The sequence below is a fragment of the Coregonus clupeaformis genome, chromosome 9 (assembly GCF_020615455.1).
Source record: "Coregonus clupeaformis isolate EN_2021a chromosome 9, ASM2061545v1, whole genome shotgun sequence".
Lineage (NCBI taxonomy): Eukaryota > Metazoa > Chordata > Actinopteri > Salmoniformes > Salmonidae > Coregonus > Coregonus clupeaformis.
Window position 1 is genome coordinate 36,721,304 of NC_059200.1, and position 15,601 is coordinate 36,736,904.

Consider the following 15,601-nt stretch of genomic DNA (forward strand, 5'->3'; position numbering starts at 1 on the left):
TAGGAACAACAGTCTTTTTTTTGTGTGTGTATTTCTAAAAATATATATATTTTAAATGTATTTTTCATTAAATTGTTTATATTGATTAATTTTGTTTTTGTTGTTATTATTATTTTATTTCATTTTTATTAACAACAAATCAATACAAAAAGTACATGGGGAACACAAATGTATATAAAGAAAATACAAAGGACATTTGCGCTAGGTGGTACAATATCACATTACACAAGGACATTAATGGACAACTATTTATTGGTGCACTACTGCCACCTATCGTTGGATCCAGTCCAGGACAGCAGAATAAAAAACACCCACTGATAATATGTAACGTTTACATTTTACATTTACATTTAAGTCATTTAGCAGACGCTCTTATCCAGAGCGACTTACAAATTGGTGCATTCAACTTAGCCAGTGTAATGTCAGAACAATAATTGTTCCCGTGCTGTACAAAGGTTTAAGAACCATTGATGTAATTAAGAAAAATATCTGTCTGACACAAATAATTGCAATTTCTAAAGTTTTATTGGAAATACATGTTTCAAACAGCACAAGTCAAGTACAGATGGGTGTAGCTACATCAGATAAATTCTAATTTAGTTTAAATGTGATGCAGTCCTCCAGTCCCAGTTCATATGCACACTTTTGACATGCTTCAGACCAGATGCATGCTCCACTTCTGTGCACAATGTTCATGAACTTGCATACATCACAGTGTTTCAAGCTTATGCATTCTGCATCTCTCAGCTGTCTTTCATCTGAAGCCATATCCTCCAGGGTCTAAACAGGTGTAGGTTTCCGTCTCTGTGTGGGAGACCAGATATTGCAAGGAGGCCAGTAAGGGGCCCTCTTCTCTTCCCTTTGGCCAAAGGAGACATAAGACCCCAATACCAGTGACACTGCCCTGCGGCCGGTGCTGTCCTTTGGATGAGACCGCGTAGACAGAGGTCTTATCTCTCTGTTGTTACTAAACATCTCATGGCACTTATGGCATGAGTAGGGGTGTTGACCCTGCTTCTCCTGGCTATATTTCCAAGCCTAAGCATGGGAAAGCGCTTCTACGCACTATGTAAATCCAACTCATTATCATACGCCACCTGGGTAGGATGTATGGGGACCAATATCGTATTTGTTTTGTAAGAATGGTGCATGTCGCAAAATATAAGAATGAGACCAATATATGTATTTTGCACATTTTTTATTAATTTTTTATTTAACCTTTATTTAACCAGGTAAGCCAGTTGAGAACAAGTTCTCATTTACAACTGCGACCTGGCCAAGATAAAGCAAAGCAGTGCGATAAAAACAACAACACAGAGTTACATATGGGGTAAACAAAACATAAAGTCAAAAATACAACAGAAAATATATATACAGTGTGTGCGAATGTAGTAAATTATGGAGGTAAGGCAATAAATAGGCCATAGTGCAAAATAGTTACAATTTCGTATTAACACTGGAATGATAGATGTGCAAAAGATGATGTGCAAATAGAGATACTGGGGTGAAAATTAGCAAAATAATGTGTGTGTGTGTGGTAGTAGGAGTAATAGTTGGCCATTATTTCTTTGAACATCTCAGTTTGGGCAGCAGCCACTGAAGAAACCTGTCAATCAAAAACAACAGGAGAATAAATAGTATTATAAACTGGTTGATTCCAGCCCTGAATGCTGATTGGCTGACAGCCGTGGTATGTCAGACCGTATACCACAGGTATGACAAAACATTTATTTTTACTGCTCTAATTACATTGGTAACCAGTTTATCATAGCAATAAGGGAACTCGGGGTATGTGGAATATGGCCAATTTACCACGGCTAAGGGCTGTATCCAGGCACGACGCTCTGCGTCGTGCTTAAGAACAGCCCTTAGACGTGGTAGGTTGGCCATATACAACACCCCTCGTGCCTTATTGCTTAAGTTTGCATTAACACATCAGACAGCTGCTCTTTCTCTGCTACCTCATTCTATTTCTCTAATTCTCTAGTCTAGTATTCCCTGTTTATATTCCACTTCTCCCTCATTTATTTCCTCACCTCTTCCTCAGACTCTTCTTTTCCTCTTTCTTGTCCTCCTCCTTACTTTCTCCAACATTTTCTATCTGTTGCATCTTATTGGCCTTCTCTTGCTTCACTCGTTTTTTGGCCTTGCCCTTCTTTTTCTTATTGATCTTCCCTTCCTGAATATTTTGGACAAGGAGAAAAAGTAATGTAAGCTTATGGGTTTTCTCTTCTCTTGAGCTACTATATCTAGAGATATGCTATACTGTAGAAGGACATACGGACAAGATTCCCTTCTTGTATTTCCTCTCACCTGTGGGGCCACTCCTGCCATTTCCTGCGCCATTTCTTGGAGCAGCTTCCTGCCAGTCTCACTCAGGTTGGTGATGGGGGCCAGGCGAATAATCTGTACAGACAAAGGGTCAAACCATTGAGATGTGACACACACACAAACAAATGTAAGAGACGCCTACCAGTTGATGGTCCTTCAGTGGAACTTGTGGTTCCTTTGGAGGCTCTGGAAAGTCGTCAGTAGAGGCATCATTGCCATCATCACGCTGTGTGTCAGAGAGCTAGCTGGTCATAGTCCATTCTCCACATTCAGTGAAAGAGTTACTCAAATACATGGTGCAGAACCTATGGGCTCTATCAATGTAATTGTCTGCATAATTTCCAATCCGCCATATATATATATATTATTATATATTTTTTTGTATGCAGAACTTACCAGGAAGTCTGACTCATCGAAGGAGTGGAGAGACAGATCGTCGTCCTCTACCATATCCCTCACTTCAAGCTTTGTCACCTTTCCATCCTCCTCATCCTTAACTTTCAGCAGTGGTGTCCTCCTTCCATGATCCTCATCATCACACTGTGTATCAGAGTCAGCTAGTCAGAGACCATCCTCCTCACAGTGATGTCACTCAACAAAGACATGGACGGTGCGGTACAACTCTCTTACCTCAGATTCACAGTCAGTAAAGGAGTCGATGGAAAAGTCATCGGAGTTGGAGGACGAGATCACCTCATCATAATTTTTCTCTATCAGCCGAGTCACCCTTCCAGACTGAGGAGACAGCGAAAGGCATGTACTCATGGCAGCCATAGAATACACTGGCACCAACATGGTTTACAAGTAGTGAGTAATACATGGGTAACTGAAAATGCAAGTGTATTGAAATGCAATAAATGCAACTCCAATAACATTAGGGATGGAGATAAAGACCTTCCATAGTATAGGAATCTTTAAAATGTCGAATGGATGATTATCAATTCAACTAAGCCAACCAAAATGGCCATATGAATCAAAATATTGATCTATCTGTTGTCTCTGTGGGAACAGCATAGATGTGTGACCTGGCTGAGAGGCTCTGGATTGATATTCCATCCATCCCCAGATGTCTGGTCCTGCCCACAGCTCACAATGATTGGCTGTTAACAGTAAAAAATGAATTAAACACTGCTTTGCTCATTTTGGCCATGGAAATAACTTGAATTATGTATCAATAAATATCAAAAGTACTGTTATGTGGTTGAATTTGAATGTGACTTACAGGCCTTTTGTGGATCTTAGTGGTCTGCACTGAAGTAGACTGTCAAGACAGCATTCAATGTGGTTAGATAGGGAGGGATATCTGCATTTGCTTTTATTGTGATAACTGCAGTTTGTACATGCAGCATGTATAACTAATGCGTATGTGTTATTGTTTTCAGGTCAGATATTACTTACAGGCTTTGGCCTTCTGCGCACCTTGCCGGTTGGCCACAACACAGAATCAGGGGTGTTCACCCTCACTGGATTCAACTGTCAACACAACACTCACTTTAAAATGTGATAATATAACAAAAACAGAACAAATAAATAAATATGTTATATTTACCACATAAGGGCGGCGCCTTAAAGCTCTTTTGATTCTCTCATCATTACGATCCATCTTGCTTTCTGAGGGAAACATTTCCATCAATTGATTGACACAAAACATAAAGCATATCCTGACACACACACACACACACACACACACACAAAGATGGCATCCACAATGGCACCCTATTCCCTATCTATCTATCTATCTATCTATCTATCTATCTATCTATCTATCTATCTATCTATCTATCTATCTATATAATATATATATATATATATATATATATATAAGGCACCCTGTATATATTATACAGGTTGGGAAGGCTGTGCATCAAAAGGCCAAAGGTTACCTGCAGCAACCTGAGTGAAGAAAGCGATTGTACAGATGAAATCACATCTGAACACATTTATGTAGTGAATTAATGCTTGGCACGTCATAAAATGTAACCAAGCATAAACGTCACAAGCAAAAGGCTTGTTTGGATACGGTCTGTTTGTATTTTTTTGGTCATTTAGCAGACGCTCTTATCCAGAGCGACTTACAGGAGCAATTAGGGTTAAGTGCCTTGCTCAAGGGTACATCGACAAATTTTTCACCTAGTCGGCTCGGGGATTGGAACCAGCGACCTTTCGGATACTGGCACAACGCTCTTACCCACTAAGCTACCTTCCCACTGGTTGTAGCTAACTGAATAACGAAAGTGATGTGCATATATCCTACTGACTGAGAAATGGTTGTGTGGATGGTTGGTTCGACGTTTTACATAGGCCAACAGGAAATCATTAGGAATTAACCATTCCTTGCCAATATATATATATATATTTTATTTTTTTTGCACTTGGAGAAACAATCATTAAGGGACCACAATGGAAGTAGTTGGTTTTATTGTGTTGTCCCTGACACGTTTTATTTTATTAAACGGTTTTAATTATTTTATTTAAGTGTCAAATCAAATATATCTATCTGGCTTTCTATCTAACTCAAATGGGCTGCTGAGGACACTTTGATCATCACATTTCAGGCACAAGTCAGCAGGTGGCAGTGTCTTTAAATGCAGCACTGCCTTAGTGCACTTCATGATCTGCAGATCAGTAATTTTGTGGTTGTGAATGTGATTTATCCAAATGCGGTAGTCCAGTACATTTGTTTTGGCTTAGCAAGCTAGCTACCCCCAGTTTTAGCTAAAATGTCCCCTGTAGCTCAGTTGGTAGAGCATGGCGCTTCCAACGCCAGGGTTGAGGGTTCGTTTCCCACGGGGGGCCAGTATGAAAATGTATGTACTAACTGTAAGTCGCTCTGGATAAGAGCGTCTGCTAAATGACTAAATTGTAAGAAGTGTTGTGCAATATTGGAGGACAGGTGTCGTAACTGACATTTTTGTATTGTGCTTGATTATCCACTAGTAGTTTGACAAATATGCACTGAGCATCAAAATTATCTCCCGAATAGTTTTGAAAGAATTTAGGGTGAGCTGTTGTAACTTCTCAAGGGATATGTTCTGTGTTGGATTGTGATGTTATGCCTTTCATTGACGCCTGGTATGTCTGCACCCTAACACAAGGCAATGGTGTTCCGGAACTGTTGATGTATTGAAAGTACTGTTGTGTAAACAAATTGGTTGTATTATCACCTCCCGCAATATAAGGGACATGTAAGCATTTCTTCCTTGAGTTCTTCCCTATGAAATCAGAGGTGGATCTCCCCTGCAGCTGCTCGTATTAAATATGTTTCTATTATATCGTCAAATAGCCTCTGCCTTAATCTTGGATCGAATTTTCCACAACAATGTGGTTCAGAGGTTCAAGAGTTCACGAGTGGCATTGTTTCTGTCATTATAGTATCCTTTGTTTTGTTTACTGTAACTACATATTTCGGTTTATCAGAGGATGCCTTCAGTCTTGGAACTACAGTTTTTGGCAATGGGCATGGTAAATTAGCAAGGAGGGGCTAGGTGAATCAAGAGTCATATGCTCGGTAGCTAGCTACTTTGAATGGGAGTGTTGTAACGTTATCTAGCTTGCTACAATTTGTAGCTAACGTTAAAGACGTAAAAGATGGTGGCAGTAGGCTACAGCGGCAAGCAAGAGCACAACACATCAATGCCACTGATGTCTGTCAACCCTATAATTTCCGTTTTAATCCTGTCCTATTCCAGTACACAAACTCATCACATATTCCTTCCGCTACAAGACAGTGACCCAGCTACTCCTAAGCATTGGGGTTCTGGTGCCCCTCTGTGGTGGTATTGAGAAGAGTGTGGGCACTGTTCGTGTCCTCATGTTTCAGCTGCTCTCTATCAGCACAGGGGTGTTGTACACCATCCTGGGGCTGGTACTGTTTGGTGCATCTTCCCAGAATCAAGTGGAGGGGTTAGTTCCTGTATCCCTCTCCCTTATGGGTATGGCCACAGTGCACTCCCCGTATGGTTAAGGGCTTTCTTTTTGGAGTCAGTGTATCCATGTTAGCCCTGCCCTGACTGTTTCTGCTCATCGTAACACTTTTGGTCCCACAAACTGTCTTCCTCTGCAACGTCATCATTGCAGGGCAGGATCTGTATCCTTACTCCAACCTCATTGTGGTTGAAAATAACAGTGATACACTCTGCAGTGTGTCACAGCTTTAAGTGTGCGTAGTAGTATAGTTAAGTTGTAATATTTGTGTGTGTTGTATATGCTTGAAATGTTTGTTGAGTCCTCATGCTGAACATTATGGGATGTTTGGTTAGGAAAATCTTGCATCACTGCGTCACACATTCTCTTTATCTTGCTCTGGTGAAACAGACGGAAAGGGCTGGCTCTCACTTCTAGACATGTCTGATGCTAGGGCATCAGTGCTGGACAAGAAGATGCCTTTCAGGCTGCTGAGGACCATTGGTGTCCTGTATGTCCCTGCATCAACAGAGGAGAGAAGGAAGACGGTCCACCCACCGTGAGTACTGAGAAAGCACTAAACGCATTATTTATCCTACAAGACAAGAGGTCATTAAATTAACATGATTTTTGGGTGCAAGCCAGAGAACATGATGTTCTACAGTATAATGAGGTGCAGTTTTAATAGAGGATCCTCAGCTGTAATTGAATACTGTACAATAGACACCTAGTGGTCCCCCATGATTCAATAGAGAATCACTGTTTAGTTAGATAAGCGCCCCTTAATCTCTCCACATTCTCATTGGTTGCAGAATCATTCCATCCCCAGGCTCCTACCCAGTCCATGCCCACGCTCCAGTTTCCTCCAATCTACAGGCTACCGAGACCACACCAAAGACATTTGAAGGCTGGGCCAACTCATACTATACACAGGGGAGCTCTGTTCAGCTCTCAGGTTATTATGGTCACAACCATGGATATGTCCTCAAGCATAGCTTTGGGCCAAGTCATGGACATAGTCACTAACACAGCTCCGGCCATGGACACAGTCATGGGCACACATATGCCTCTCAAACCACTAGTCACTGGGATCCAGTGGCTCAACATCTACATTCTCAACATTCCCACCTCAGTCCACTGTCTGTGTCTGTCAGTGCCCCCCAGAGTTTCACAGCAAACATGCCAGAGTCACTGCCAGGATCTGTGATGGTTCACCCAGGGGCACCTGTGTCTTCACTGACCGTTTGATGACATAGAAAACACATTGAATGACAGAGCTATCTCATATGTTATACGTTGAGATATAATATGCTTGGACATGGGGTTTGAGGCAGTACTTAAAGGTACACGGTTTCTTCACTGATGATTTTGGTTTCAAGAAACAAGCAGGCTCAAAATGTTCAAGGTCAAATCAATACAAGAAGGTTTTGATTGTCAGTTGATTGTAAGACCACTCCTTTTGGCTTGTACTTTGCGTTTTTCTACACATACTGTAGACAAATCTCTTGGCACTCTTGATATATCAGGCATTTTATATTACACTTTCACTGATTTATTCAGTTTTCCTTTACTTAACTACTTACAGCAATTAAATAGCATCCCCTCACCAGTAAATTAGATCCATTACATGCAGTTTGTTTGGCAATCAACATTATTGTAAATTGAGGAGCAGGGAGCAGTGGGTGAGGTTATCAAGAGTGTGGGCTATAAGGGCAGATTATGATGTAATCTTTAGAAAATGAGGCAGTTGTGCACAGTAAAGAGAAGCCATAAATGACAACCAATACTAAATATAGCAAATCAATGATTATTATTTCTTTACAAATGCATGCTTTCAAGTTATACTGTTTATATACAAATAGCTATTTTGCATATACAACTGGATCAAGTGGTAAGAGTCATGTAACAGGTCATGATGGAACACGTTATTCGATATCAGTAATGCAAGAGAAAAAGTTAAAAGGCACACAATTCTTCAATGAAAACATGAACCCTGCCATATCACTACAATAGTTTAGGGGTTTCTCTATTAAAAGAAACACCAAAAGGACAGCTGAACATCACCCTTATATCATCCACTTCATTTCATACAGTTAATGTTCAACAGAACCTCAGAAAATTGAAGTAAATATTCTGTATTAGACCTTCAACCATCAGCATAGAAAGATAAAACCTACATAAAATGCTTACTGGGTGTACAAAACATTAGGAACGCCTGCTCTTTCCATGACATAGCTTTCACCTGGATTTACCTGGTCTGTCTATGATCCCTTGTTGATGTCACTTGTTAAATCCACTTCAATTAGTGTAGATGAAGGGCAGGAGACACATTAAAGGAGGATTTTTAAGTCTTGCTACAATTGAGACATGGATTGTGTGTGTGTGCCATTCAGAAGGTAAATGGGGAAGACAAAAGATTGAAGTGCCTTTAAACGGGGTATGGTAGTAGGTTCCAGGTGCACCGGGTTGAGTGTGTCAAGAACTGCAACGCTGCTGTGTTTTTCACGCTCAACAGTTTCCCGTGTATCAAGAATGGTCCACCACCCAAAGGACATCCAGACAACTGTGGGAAGCATTGGAGTCAACATGGGCCAGCATCCCTGTGGAATGCTTTCGACACCTTGTAGAGTCCATGCCCCGACGAATTGAGGCTGTTCTGAAGGCAAAAGGGGGCGGGTGGAACTCAATATTAGGAAGGTGTTCCTAATGTTTTGTACACTCAGTACTGTACTGTACACATCCCAGAATTAGTGATTATCAGAACACACATAAATGACAGTTAATAGACGTATTCATGTTGTACTGCAAGTGCACATACAACCAACACATATTGCATTGCCTAAATGCCGTGGTAGTGTTCATCTAAATGTGACTAGTTGGCACTAAGCCTTACAGTCAGAGAGCATGAGAAAAGAACACCTGGACATTTTTACAGTTTACCACCATTGAATCTAAGACCTATTCTTTAATGAACCGATGAAGAACAAGGCTCAATGACTAAATAGTTACTGCAATTTAAATGTACAAATTTAACAGTACATGGTACAATATGAATGTGCTACAAGTATGCATACAGTGGAAGTCGGAAGTTTACATACACCTTAGCCAAATACATTTAAACTCAGTTTTTCACAATTCCTGACATTTAGTCCTAGTAAAAATTCAATTTCTTAGGTCAGTTAGGATCACCACTATATTTTAAGAATGTGAAATGTCAGAATAATAGTAGAGAGAATGATTTATTTCAGCTTTTATTTCTTTCATCACATTCCCAGTGGGTCAGAAGTTTACATACACTCAATTAGTATTTGGTAGCATTGACTTTAAATTGCTTAACTTGGGTCAAACGTTTCGGGTAGCCTTCCACAAGCTTCCCACAATAAGTTGGGTGAATTTTGGCCCATTCCTCCTGACAGAGCTGGTGTAACTGAGTCAGGTTTGTAGGCCTCCTTGCTCGCACACGCTTTTTCAGTTCTGCCCACACATTTTCTATAGGATTGAGGTCAGGGCTTTGTGATGGCCACTCCAATACCTTGACTTTGTTGTCCTTAAGCCATTTTACCACAACTTTGGAAGTATGCTTGGGGTCATTGTCCATTTGGAAGACCCATTTGCGACCAAGCTTTAACTTCCTGACTGATGTCTTGAGATGTTGCTTCAATATATCCACATCATTTTCCTTCCTCATGATGCCATCTATTTTGTGAAGTGCACCAGTCCCTCCTGCAGCAAAGCACCCCAACAGCATGATGCTGCCACCCCCGTGCTTCACGGTTGGGATGGTGTTCTTCGGCTTGCAAGCTTCCCCCCTTTTTCCTCCAAACATAACGATGGTCATAATGGCCAAACAGTTCCATTTTTGTTTAATCAGACTAGAGGACATTTCTCCAAAAAGTACGATCTTTGTCCCCATGTGCAGTTGCAAACCGTAGTCTGGCTTTTTTATGGCGGTTTTGGAGCAGTGGCTTCTTCCTTGCTGAGCGACCTTTCAGGTTATGTCAATATAGGACTCGTTTTACTGTGGATATAGATACTTTTGTACCCGTTAACTCCAGCATCTTCACAAGGTCCTTTGCTGTTGTTCTGGGATTGATTTGCAAAGTACGTTCATCTCTAGGAGACAGAACGCGTCTCCTTCCTGAGCGGTATGATGGCTGCGTGGTCCCATGGTGTTTATACTTGCCTACTATTGTTTGTCCAGATGAACGTGGTACCTTCAGGCGTTTGGAAATTGCTCCCTAGGATGAACCAGACTTGTGGAGGTCTACAGTTTTTTTCTGAGGTCTTGGCAGATTTCTTTTGATTTTCCCATGATGTCAAGCAAAGAGACACTGAGTTTGAAGGTAGGCCTTGAAATACATCCACAGGTACACCTCCAGTTGACTCAAATGATGTCAATTAGCCTGTCAGAAGCTTCTAAAGCCATGATATCATTTTCTGGAATTTTCCAAGCTGTTTAAAGGCACAGTCAACTTAGTGTATGTAAACTTCTGACCCACTGGAATTGTGATACAGTGAATTATAAGTGAAATAATCTGTCTATAAACAATTGTTGGAAAAATTACTTGTGTCATGCACAAAGTAGATGTCCTAACCGACTTGCCAAAACTATAGTTTGTTGACAATAAATTTGTGGAGTGGTTGAAAAACGAGTTTTAATGACTCCAACCTAAGTGTAAACTTCCGTCTTCAACTGTATTTTACTCTAATCTTGCTCTGCTCTCTGTATTTACACAACCTTCCTAGGGCATCTGAATAGGCGGCCATGTTGAATTTGTAAATACATTCACAGACGGCAAATATATAATGCTTTCAATGCCTTAGACGTCAAATTAGTTAATATACAAGAAAAAACGCCTTGTGGGGATCTTCACAGCATGATAAATGTCCTGACGCAATATTTCATATCATAATCACCTCTGTTTTCGCCTACATGGGACCAACACTTTACAAAATCTATCCAGCCACCAGAGGTTACACCACCTCAGGCTAGGGCATGAATAAAGCGAACAATAATAAAAAATTCCAAACCCCTTATTACAGTGAGAGGCACATCTAATCTATTAACAATAATACAACTATACACATAAAAAAAGAAAACCGAAATAGATTTCACTCTGACTTAACCTTACGCTCAGTGACATGCGTTGAGGTCGGTGGCTATTATCAAAGCCAGATTTACTCACAAATAAACCTTGATGAAGCCCAAGTTCACCGTAGAATAGGTTACAGTAGCTCCAACAACCAGAGTGACATAGGCTATTAACTGAAATTGACAAACAATTTTAACCAAATGTAAATAACAATGTAGCCAAGCTACACAAGCGATAGCCTCTGATGGCGGCATACTTCATATAATCCGATAAAATGACACACTGTTAACTCAGCCATAAATCGATGTAGCATCCACAGTTATAACTGATAGGTGGCACTAAAAGACCAATATATGGACACATAGACTTTATTGCACATTTATTAAAAATAAAAAAATGGAAATACCTTATTTACATTAGTATTCAGACCCTTTGCTATGAGACTCGAAATTGAGCTCAGGTGCATCCTGTTTCCATTGATCATCCTGAAGATTTTTCTACAACTTGATTGGAGTCCACCTGTGGTAAATTCAATTGATTGGACATGATTTGGAAAGGCACACACCTGTCTATATAAGGTCCCACAGTTGACTGTGCATGTCTGAAAAAAGCCATGAGGATGAAGGAATTGTCCGTAGAGCTCCGAGACAGGATTGTTTCGAGGCACAGATCTGGGGAAGGGTACCAAAAAATGTCTGCAGCATTGAAGGTCCCCAAGGAGACAGTGGCCTCCATCATTCTTAAATGGAAGAAGTTTGAAACCACCAAGAATCGTCCTAGAGCTGGCCGCTCGGCCAAACTGAGCAATCGGGGGAGAAGGGTCAAAGAGGTGACCAAGAACCCGATGGTCACTCTGACAGAGCTCCAGATTTTCTCTGTGGAGATGGGAGAACCTACCAGAAGGACAACCATCTCTGCAGCACTCCACCAATCAGGCCTTTATGGTAGAGTGGCCCGACAGAAGCCACTCCTCAGTAAAAGGCACATGACAGCCCGCTTGGAGTTTGCCAAAAGGCAGCTAAAAGATTTTCTGGTCTGATGAAATCAAGATTGAACTCTTTGGCCTGAATGCCAAGCGTCAAGTCTGGAGGAAACCTGGCACCATCCCTACGGTGAAGCATGGTGGTGGCAGCATCATGCTGTGGGGATGTTTCTCAGTGGCAAGGACTGGGAAACTAATCAGGATCGAGGGACAGATAAATGGCGCGAAGTATAGAGAGATCCTTGATGAAAACATCTCCAGAGCACTCAGGACCTCAGACTTCGGCGAAGGTTCACCTTCCAACAGGTCAACGACACAAAGCACACAGCCAGGACAATGCAGGAGTGGCTTCGGGACAAGCCTCTGAATGTCCTTGAGTGGCCCAGCCAGAGCCCAGACTTGAACCCGATCGAACATCTCTGAAAAGACCTGATAACAGCTGTGCAGCAACGCTCCCCATCCCCATCCAACCTTACAGAACTTGAGAGGATCTGCAGAGAAAAATGGGAGAAACTCCCCAAATACAGGTGTGCCAGACTTGTAGCATCATACCCAAGAAGACTCGAGGCTGTAATCGCTGCCAAAGATGCTTGAACAAAGTACTGAGGAAAGGGTCTGAATAATATGTACGTGTGATATTTTCAGTTTTGGGGGGGCTTTTCATACTTTTTATTTTTATCGATTACCACAGGGTAAGCATTGCCTACCCTGACTGCATGTCACTGCCTGCATTAAATTACTAGCAAGTATCCATCAGGACAACCAACTATAGATGTTTGTAATGTATAAAGTTTAATTAGGAGAGGGAGACAGACCGTGTTCACCATGGCCAGCGCCAGGCCACTCTGTGGCGGTGCCAGCAGGGCTGGTTACTGAGGCAGGTGCAGCAGACTCCCAGACGGGCAGAGGGGAGCGCAAGCACTGACAGTTTCCTGGCAACCTCACTCCTCTCGGACACTTTACTATACATGCGATTGAGACGCGCTCAGCAGTGAGTGAGCTGCACACACCTTAGGGGGAAAAGAGGAGAGATTAGAGGAAAAGAGTGAGGAGTCTCATCTTACCCAAGAACAGGCTTGATACAACCTGGACTTTACTAGGTAGACCTGTGCTCATCTCATTTCTCCCAAAGGTAAAAATGTAATAGACCAAATGATAGCAGAGTAATGTTTCATACAAAACATGGGAAATGAAGGTATACAAAGCCTCACAAACACTTTTCCAATTAGAGAACAAATCCATTGTTTACCAGACTACTGTAATATGTTTTTCGCTCAGCATATTGTGTACGAGCATCTTGACATTTTGTAATTCTTTCTCAATTATTTGTATTTGGACATGACACTCCTTACCCAGGACATTATAGACAGCCCCTTGCTGACTGAAGCCTCCCAGCTGGTCCAGAACACTCTGCCTCCTCTTCTTCAGGGTGCTGGCATCAACAAATACCCTGCACACAAGACAAGCACGGTGACGTCAAACAAACAACAGAGAAAATATGGCCCAAATGGAAAGAATCCAGATCTCTAAAAGTCAGAACCTTTTTCATTCTGCTGCTTCACCCCATACTAAAAGAACATAATACCGTGGACCCCCCTGGGACTCTGATGTAAATGTAGTCCTCAAGCTCAGGGGATCCACCAATGAAGAAGCGTCTCAGTTCTGACACTGTTCCTGTGGTCTCCACGTATGACACATTATTGTATGCTTCCCTATGGGATACAGACACACACAGTCAGAGTAGATCATCATTTACGCTACTTTCAGAAAACAATTCTGACTGTCATTATACACATATACACACCTTACCAGGGGTGGAAGGAATGACCAGGTAGCCATAGCCTTCATTTCTGTAGTGCTGCCAGAAGTACAGAACTGGCCATTGGGGGAGGGATTCTATTATAAAATAATTAATAATAATGCATGTTACAAATTCCATTTTATGATAACTGTTATCAGGAATACAATATAAACTAAATATTTATATTGAAATAAATATTAATACAATATACACTCACCCTCTATCTCATCCTGTCTGACGATGTTCTGGCCCATATCTAGCCACTTCGAAAATAACATCTACTCAACTAAGATGCATCTAACTTCATCTTGCTGTTTCAAAACAGTGTTAATACCTGATTGAGCCGGTGAGTTGAGGGTGTCCAGCTCAATGCCTTCCCTCTCCGGTTGAGCCAAAACCTGCTGCTGAAGGTGTTGGGAGAGGGCTGCTGTAGAGGTGACTCTCTGAATACGGATCCTGTAAACACCATTGTAAATATAAACAAAGTAAACAACATTCTAGCTAACTATTTGCCATGTTTCCCTGGCAAACTCAGTCAGGGTTCAGGTCAAACAATATAATGGGTGTTCATCGTCATCTGCTTTTAGAGCTAACTTTATGGCAATACAAGGAATAAAAGCCACACAAAGGCCAACTGCAACTTACTTAATTGTAAGGTATTTCACAGTATCCCGGGTGTCAGTGCTCCAGCCGTCTGCCATGTTGTAACGTTAGGAACCTTTTTGATGGCTAGCTAGGTTAGTAGCAACGGACACACACGCGCGCTCTGTATAAAGCAGCAAGATGGTTACCAGCAGGATATTTAGCCAATTCGCTAGCTAGCCAATTTTGCAGCTAGTTAGTACTTTTCACAAGCGTCTGCTCTTTGCATAGGAACAACAGTCTTTTTTTTGTGTGTGTATTTCTAAAAATATATATATTTTAAATGTATTTTTCATTAAATTGTTTATATTGATTAATTTTGTTTTTGTTGTTATTTTAATTTTATTTTTATTAACAACAAATCAATACAAAAAGTACATGGGGAACACAAATGTATATAAAGAAAATACAAAGGACATTTGCGCTAGGTGGTACAATATCACATTACACAAGGACATTAATGGACAACTATTTATTGGTGCACTACTGCCACCTATCGTTGGATCCAGTCCAGGACAGCAGAATAAAAAACACCCACTGATAATATGTAACGTTTACATTTTACATTTACATTTAAGTCATTTAGCAGACGCTCTTATCCAGAGCGACTTACAAATTGGTGCATTCAACTTAGCCAGTGTAATGTCAGAACAATAATTGTTCCCGTGCTGTACAAGGTTTAAGAACCATTGATGTAATTAAGAAAAATATCTGTCTGACACAAATAATTGCAATTTCTAAAGTTTTATTGGAAATACATGTTTCAAACAGCACAAGTCAAGTACAGATGGGTGTAGCTACATCAGATAAATTCTAATTTAGTTTAAATGTGATGCAGTCCTCCAGTCC

General features: G+C 41.0%; 1 protein-coding gene and 1 long non-coding RNA gene across 10 annotated transcripts; one reads left to right on the forward strand and one right to left on the reverse strand.

Annotated features, from left to right (window-relative positions):
- Positions 1 to 1,469: 1,469 nt before the first annotated feature.
- Positions 1,470 to 14,840, reverse strand: LOC123491567. Of its 9 annotated transcripts, none has more exons than XM_045222606.1 (17): positions 14,756 to 14,840; positions 14,445 to 14,566; positions 14,119 to 14,205; positions 13,895 to 14,021; positions 13,662 to 13,759; positions 13,125 to 13,319; positions 6,667 to 6,753; positions 3,881 to 3,942; positions 3,730 to 3,804; positions 3,554 to 3,592; positions 3,357 to 3,431; positions 2,962 to 3,066; positions 2,728 to 2,871; positions 2,474 to 2,557; positions 2,314 to 2,406; positions 2,037 to 2,179; positions 1,470 to 1,606 (listed from the first exon to the last, which is right to left on the reverse strand). In XM_045222606.1, the coding sequence occupies exons 7-17, from the start codon at positions 6,734 to 6,736 to the stop codon at positions 1,561 to 1,563; spliced, it is 936 nt and encodes a 311-aa protein (XP_045078541.1). In that variant the 5' UTR covers positions 6,737 to 6,753; positions 13,125 to 13,319; positions 13,662 to 13,759; positions 13,895 to 14,021; positions 14,119 to 14,205; positions 14,445 to 14,566; positions 14,756 to 14,840; the 3' UTR covers positions 1,470 to 1,560. The 9 variants fall into 9 exon arrangements, with proteins under 9 accessions (XP_045078541.1, XP_045078537.1, XP_045078539.1 ...); XM_045222602.1 differs by having other exon boundaries at positions 14,114 to 14,205; XM_045222604.1 differs by having other exon boundaries at positions 14,114 to 14,205; positions 14,328 to 14,566.
- LOC121564844 lies at positions 5,094 to 8,501 on the forward strand. The gene is made up of 3 exons (XR_006000296.2): positions 5,094 to 5,138; positions 6,646 to 6,793; positions 7,047 to 8,501. It is a non-coding gene; the product is annotated as an uncharacterized LOC121564844 (long non-coding RNA).
- Positions 14,841 to 15,601: the final 761 nt, after the last annotated feature.

What these genes read in the sequence shown, in the direction of transcription:
- LOC123491567 (XM_045222601.1), bottom strand. Translation starts at nt 4,302, where the DNA reads ATGACGTGCCAAGCATTAATTCACTACATAAATGTGTTCAGATGTGAT. An exon ending in TCGATGAGTCAGACTTCCTG is followed by an intron (nt 2,558 to 2,727) that starts GTAAGTTCTGCA and finishes TCTGACACACAG; the next exon opens with CGTGATGATGGCAATGATGC. An exon ending in CACTGAAGGACCATCAACTG is followed by an intron (nt 2,407 to 2,473) that starts GTAGGCGTCTCT and finishes TTGTCTGTACAG; the next exon opens with ATTATTCGCCTGGCCCCCAT.